The sequence below is a fragment of the Cricetulus griseus genome (assembly GCF_003668045.3).
Source record: "Cricetulus griseus strain 17A/GY chromosome 1 unlocalized genomic scaffold, alternate assembly CriGri-PICRH-1.0 chr1_1, whole genome shotgun sequence".
In the NCBI taxonomy this organism is placed as follows: domain Eukaryota; kingdom Metazoa; phylum Chordata; class Mammalia; order Rodentia; family Cricetidae; genus Cricetulus; species Cricetulus griseus.
In genome coordinates this window covers 248,524,315-248,531,354 of record NW_023276807.1, presented here as the reverse complement: position 1 = coordinate 248,531,354, position 7,040 = coordinate 248,524,315, and the positions used below count along the sequence as shown (strand labels likewise).

General features: G+C 37.1%; 1 protein-coding gene across 2 annotated transcripts in view; it reads left to right on the top strand.

Moving 5' to 3' along the window:
- Nucleotides 1-2,697: 2,697 nt before the first annotated feature.
- Klhl1 (kelch like family member 1) overlaps nucleotides 2,698-7,040 on the top strand; it is a 299,721-nt gene continuing 295,378 nt past the window's right edge. For both annotated transcript variants that reach the window (XM_027394016.2, XM_027394015.2), the window contains exon 1: nucleotides 2,698-3,197. In XM_027394016.2, the coding sequence (XP_027249817.1) occupies nucleotides 2,698-3,197 (500 nt within the window). The remainder of the gene's footprint in view (nucleotides 3,198-7,040) is intronic.

The window sequence follows — 7,040 nt, the reverse complement described above, 5'->3', positions numbered from 1 at the left end:
GTACTCAGGCATATATTGATTTCAGACCTAGAGAAAGGGTAAATATTTCAAATGTATATAATACATTCAGAATAGAGTGATAAACAGAAAAAGTAATTATATGAACACTTCAATGGTGACAATGTTTCAAAAATAATGAATCTTTCCACCATAGTGTGTCTGGACCAAAATCTGGTAACCATTTTCTATGTATGACTTGACATTGTAAATTCTTCTCTATATACATCAAAATCAAACCGTGTGAATCTTATAAGTTATGTAAAATATTGATTTATAAAGGTATAAATTTTGAACCATGGAGAGGAGTATAAGATTTTCAAAGAAAAGTGGGAATATAAAATCAAATTCTTATAAAAAAGTAAGTGAATTTTATATCCCAGTTTATTATGCCATTAATTAATAGCTAATGAAGCAAAGGTAGATTTGTATACATAATTTGATTGAAAAAATCAATTTGGACAGTCCATGGAGTAGCACTTTATACAGAAATCAATTAATTGGGGAAATTCAAATTTCCACTTTATCTCTAATGGAAGATAAATTTCTCTGCTCTTTGTAACTAGTAGTTTTATATGCTTGGATGCCTGATTTTTTTACTAAGGGAAATACTTGATTGTGTTCTTGAATAAAAATGATCAGTCACCATTGTTTGCTTTCAAAGGTCTTTGCATATGTTGTTTTTATCACTAAATACTGAGAGAAAAATCCAACCACAAGGGCTTTCAGTATACTTGTTCCTGCATAAATCAATATTTAAACATATAATGGAGATTTTTCTTTCCAAGTGTGGCCTTTGTGACCTTAATTTTTTATTTCATTAAGATGTTCAATTCTATCTAAGAAAGATTCCCAGTTTTAATTGGATATCTACATAAGTTTGCTCTTCAACAATGAGGTAACAGAACAGTATTCTAACTGCACTGTAGAGTTTGATTCGTATGCTTTGTTGGAAGCTATTGAACCCATGAATTGCAAAAGGGACACTATTATATTCCTGGTTGAATGACTAGGGAACACAGAGCTTTCATGATCCTCTAGCCTTGACCAAAGGTACTGGGCCCTATTTTAAGATTCGTTAAGAAAACGAGGAGACATTTTAAAGTATTGTTATGGAAAGGAATAACATTCCTCACCATTCTGAAGGAAAATCCCAGCTTCCCTTTGCAGACATCTATTTGCAGGATACTAGCCTTTGCATGCGCTATTTATTGCCCATACTCTTCTGCACATGTAATACCGTGCTTGTGTAAGAGAAGTTATTCTTTTAAATGTTCCGTTATCATTTCCTCCCATTTTTGTGGTGTAGCACAAACTGTTTTTCCTCATAAGCTCCCATCAAATACTGATTTTGCCCAGCCTGTGGCTGATATTCAGCCTGTCTTCAAATTTAACCGGAGTCTCTGGCCCCCAGGGATGAAGCACTGTCTATGTGAATCAGTATCAGAATCACAACATAAGTGCCAGGAGGATGGCATCCTCACACTTTGATGACAGCATCACTTCTTTTTCTCAATGTCTCACTACAGAGGACAGGAGGCCAAAGGTTAAAGGATGTGACTTATTAAATAATTCAAGCCATTAACCTGCAACCTGCAACCTGCAACCTGCACCCGGGGGCGGCCTATTAAGTTTACACTGCCATGATTCATGTTTGGTGTTTACCGATGCTAAAGCATTTTTTGCCTGTTTGCTTTACTTTTATTGCCATCCAGTAATGTAGAGAGGAAGGAGGGTGAAAAAAGGTGACGGGACTTAACGCAAGGGGACAATAAGAGCAGCAGAATCACTTGCATAAAGAAGATTGAAGCCTTCCCTCCCTCCCTGCATCTCTCAGTATAGGCCCCAGCGCACATCTGCGTCACTTACAGGGGAGGAGGAGGAGGCGCTGAGGCAGAGAGAAAATCATACTGTGAGGACCTTGACAGATTCCCGGGCGGGCTTTTCTTTTGCTGCTCTAGCTTTTTTCCTGGGATATTTATTCTTCTCTATTACAAACTGACTATATAAAACCTCCTTTTTTTTTTAAAATCTCAGAAAGCATTCGACTTTCCTTTGGACACCTGGCTAGCTGTCAGGGCATTCTCCCAGAGGACAGAGATAGGGGAGCAAGTGCACAGAGCCGGCTTGTTTTTTTGGGGAGTGGTGGTTCACTACTTCTCGACTTGAGGTTCTTTTTCTCTCTGCACTCTCATCAAGCACCGAACTCTGTGCCGCGAAGACAGGAGATCTGAATAACATCCGAGCTACAGCTCTGCAAGGAGTGTGTATCAGCGAGGTGGATCCAGCTGCCACCACCTCTGGAGCTGGGGAGAGCTCAGATTTCCCTCCCTCATCCCTCTTTCATTTTCAGTCTCTCTTCCCTACCGGTGGTCACCACGGGGGTCCTGCGAAATCCTCCTGGATTATAAACCCCTGCTGTCCCGGGACTTCCTCTGTGCTAGAACGTAGGTTTCCCAAAGCCCAGGTCTTGGGGAAAGGACCAGGACTGAGCCGCCAGGCTCTGCAGCGCGCTGACGGTGCTGGTGTGTTCTCCAGGCAAGGCGCGCAGCCCGCTTGGTTACCTTTGGCACTCTGTGTACACGGGGAGCATCCTGCCTCCTGCTCTTTCTCCTAACGCCACTGGCCTCCCCAGAAAGCACACCAGGCTACTGGTGTGTGTGAGCTGCAGTCCCTGGGCTCTCTCTCGGTGCATAAAGCATGTCAGGCTCCGGGCGAAAAGACTTCGATGTGAAGCACATCCTGCGACTCCGCTGGAAACTCTTCAGTCATCCGTCTCCTGCCTCCGGCGGGAGCCCAGCGGGGGGCAGCTGCCTGCAACCGGACAGTGGAGGCAGTTTTGAGAACTGGGGACCTAGCCAGAGTCGGTTGCTCAAAAGCCAGGAAAAGGGCAGTGTGAGCGCTTTCTGGAAGAAACCTTCCTCCTCGTCGTCATCATCGTCTTCATCGTCCTCTTCATCCTCTCCCTTCAATCCGGTGAATGGCACCTTGCTACCAGTTGCCACCAGGCTGCAGCAAGGGGCTCCTGGGCAGGGCACCCAGCAGCCCGCCAGGACTCTTTTCTACGTGGAGTCCCTAGAGGAGGAGGTGGTGACAGGCATGGACTTTCCTGGACCACAGGACAAAGGATTGGCCCTGAAAGAGCTCCAAGCGGAGCCTGCCAGCTCCATCCAGGCAACAGGTGAAGGATGTGGACACAGGTACAGTAAGTTCCCATTGGGCAGGTGTCAAAATAGTTCCTGGTTGTCAGTCATCCTGCCCCCCCCCCTCCTGTTCTCTTAGGTAAACTAAGGTTAGAAAGCTACACGATGAAAATTTGAGCTAGATGCCAGCCTTGTTTTTATTACCCAAGTTGCAATCTCATTAAAACTTTGTTCATTAATTTCTGTTAGCTCATAAATACGCTCTTTTAACAGCTTTCTAAGAGTTAAAGCCACCAAGTGAATATGCATACATTTGGGTGAACCTTCAAGTTCAATAGTTCTCAGATTTCATAGACTATGGTGTCTTTCCATCACCCTTTGTCATTAAAGTATACTGTTCCCTTATCTGTTCCGGATGAAGTCAGCTTTGAACACCATCAAAATACATCTCATTTACTTGGACCGTGACTGATTGAGCATGATTGTCTCAAATCCCAGTGACTTGACATTGTGTTGAGTAATAACAACCTGGAAAAAAGAACATGAACACTGACATAGCTATGCCCCTCCTCCCAACTGGTGTGACCCTATCCTAACTAAAATCTTTGCTCTTGTACTACTTTCTGCTCACCTTTGCTTGTCTCCATGCAAGTCTTAAAATTAAACTCCACAGATGACATTTATCTGTAGATGACATTTTTGTGATTTCTTTCGGTTCAGCATTAGGACTGTGCATTCAGGATACTCAGGTAACATTTATTCAAGTTTATTTCAAGCATGGCACTTTGCATGGAGTTCTGTTATCACTGAAGATACAGAAAATCCTTGGAACACAAGCAACTCTTGAGTTTTGCGATTTTTAGGGTACCAAGTCATCATTATTATATATACATCATTTTTTGGTTAAGCATATGATGAGGATATGAAAGGATTTGCATTTAGATTCATATGATATCAGAATACATTACAGAACAAGAAACACAGTAGAAATTCTAGAAAATGACAATGAATTAGCCAAATATTTTTGACTAACCTCAAAACAAATTAGAAACAGAAGAAAGTTTTAAGTTCAAATTTTATTGAATCATTTTTTCATGAAACATATTGTTTGGAAAATACATAAAATAAAATCATAAATATAATTGTTCATTATCTTGACAACCAGGATGCTATACTCTTATCTTTAAAATGATTTGAATAATATACTCCAGAATTTAAATTTTAAGAGCCTTGAACATATTCTAATGATATACTGAGATGATTCACACAAGATTATGGTTTATTAAAGGAAAAAATTGCAATGTTGAAGTACAGCAGAAGTTTTCCAAATATGAGGTCTAAATCTAAGTTTTTCTGTTATCCAATGAAGTAAAATAGTTGATTAAAATCATAATAATCAGATGCCATAAATAACATGAACTGGGAGAGATTATCTAATCAGTACATACTTAGAATTCTTAACTGATTAAAGTTTCCTGCATTTTTGAGTAAACTCAAAACTTTACGGGATGAAGATTTTCTAATATTTATGAGTCATCTCTTTTATTTTAAAGTTACAATTTTACTGTGAAATTTCTTTTCATTTTTATTTATTCTTTAGTAATTTCACACATAAATGCAAATATTTACAATGCCTCCATATATATATATATATATATATTAATATATATATATATATGATTTTCTCTACTAAAACTCCTCCCAGATACCCATAGGAAACCAAATTCATGTCTTCATTTTAAAATATGGTTGATGCAAACAGCTCAAAAATAATATATATATATATTAATATATATATTAGAAGTAAACACACAAAGATGAATTTTAAATCAACTAGAAATACCTGAGATTTCAGAATAGCAATCTTTTATATTAAGAAAACCTTGCCTAATGATATTTGAGTGAGTGAAGTAATGTGAGCATTAGTATTTTATACAGATTTTATTAAAGTAGAAATTAACAAATACTAAAGAAGAACAGAGATAACAGGTTATCATTCATTTTAAAATAAAAAAAAACTAATAACCAAGAACCGAGCTAGGGATGATCTGTCAGGGTTACTTTTGAAAATATCCCATTTCTTTTAATCACACTAAGTTGTATGTGGTAAGAATACTGAAAATAAAACATGCAAGTAAAATCCTGTTGGAACCAGAGTATCATGAAACTTTCATTTTGAGGCTGTTGAAAATAAACTCTAATTCCTTTAAAACTTTCTCACCAAATTCTTAATGAATGTAAATAAATGTGACCTTCTATTTAGTCACTACTGAGAGCATGATATTATGTTTTTATGCTTTTACAGGACATTGGCTCAGTGTTCATGACTGTTTGATAATGACACTGTTAATATAGCAATTAGTAATTCTCAGTAGATAATATTTTAATATCTGTTAAAAGTAGGGCTCATTGCCCAAGAGATATTCGACTTCCAAAGTAAAATACCCAAGAAAAACTTTATTGTAACTTAGAACTTTATTTTTACTAATCTGCAATGTAGATTTTACATTTAGAAAAGCTGCATAATATTTATAATGATGAAGAACTATACAAACTAAAAACTGTATATTGGTGTCTCTTATTTATATTCTTAAGATATAAAAACTTTGAGGCAAACTAAATATTTCTCATATTTTCCATCAACTGTCTAGTGTAAAATTTATCTCAACCATACAGGAAAAATGAATCTCTTCTCTATTAGAAATTTTTATGCATTATTTTTTATTTCCTCCTTATTAGGTCTGGAGCCAGATGGAAACATTGTTTTGTATGAGTGTGAATCTTCAGTTGATTAAACCTGTTTATTCACTTTCAAACGATCAAAAGCTCAAATTTTCATGGATTTGAAACAGAGATTCCATGAATAGAAAGACATAAATGAACTTACTCTCAGAATTCTGCCATCTCACCCCCTACTGCTACTACACTGAGTGTCTACTACTGCGTACCACAGCAAACAACTCCAAGTCCTCTATTCTTTCAATCATATCCCTTAGAAAACTTTTACCCAATAAGTTGATGATATATATTCTTCTTTACTAATTTACATGTATGTTCAAACTTAGATAAAATACATAAGTACATCCACATCACAAGTATTTCCATAATTTTATGTGAAAAGACAAACACTAATATATTCTCAGATTTATGTTTGTACTATTCACCTCTAAGAATTCTACTGAACCAGAATTACCAATTCAAATAATTATTGATTATGATCTATATCATAAAATGCTCATTGATCAAAGTATTCATGAAAAAGGAAAACAAGAGTTCTTACTTCAAAGAGGAAAAGAGATGTGTTATTTTTGAGTCAAATATGAGTGATTGTGTTCTGGGAACACAAATTTATTTACCACATATTCCATGTTCCTACATGGAAGCAGTTTCATGGAATTTTTATAGTAGCTGACAAAAAGGAAGCAATGACTCAAGGTACTTAATTCGTTGGTGGAAACATTAAGTAGATAGTAACAGCGAAGTGGACAAAGCTCAGTTAAAGGCATCAGAAGTTATCTGATGACTCTTAGCCTTAGTTTGGTGAAATCCAGGGGTGAGTTAACTTAATAAATTCCAAAATCTTTTATCTTTTAGTTACAGGATATTTGATCAGTTGGAAAGTGAAAAAAGAATGGCTATTTAGAGGGCTCTAGATAGCACAGGATAAAGTGTAATTAGGATATGGACCTGCAACAGTAAGAGATATTCACATAATTGCAGTTTTTGTCTGTCTTCAGGCTTTGCAGATATCGCTTATTATAGGAATCCTGATTCAGAGTGTCTACCATAGGTATCCAGACATGAATGTTTTACCATCCATCTTCTTTCTGGACAGCACTCCTGACCTGTGCCCCTGACCTCTGCCTATCACATTCAATGCACTGGCATCACAAATTTATT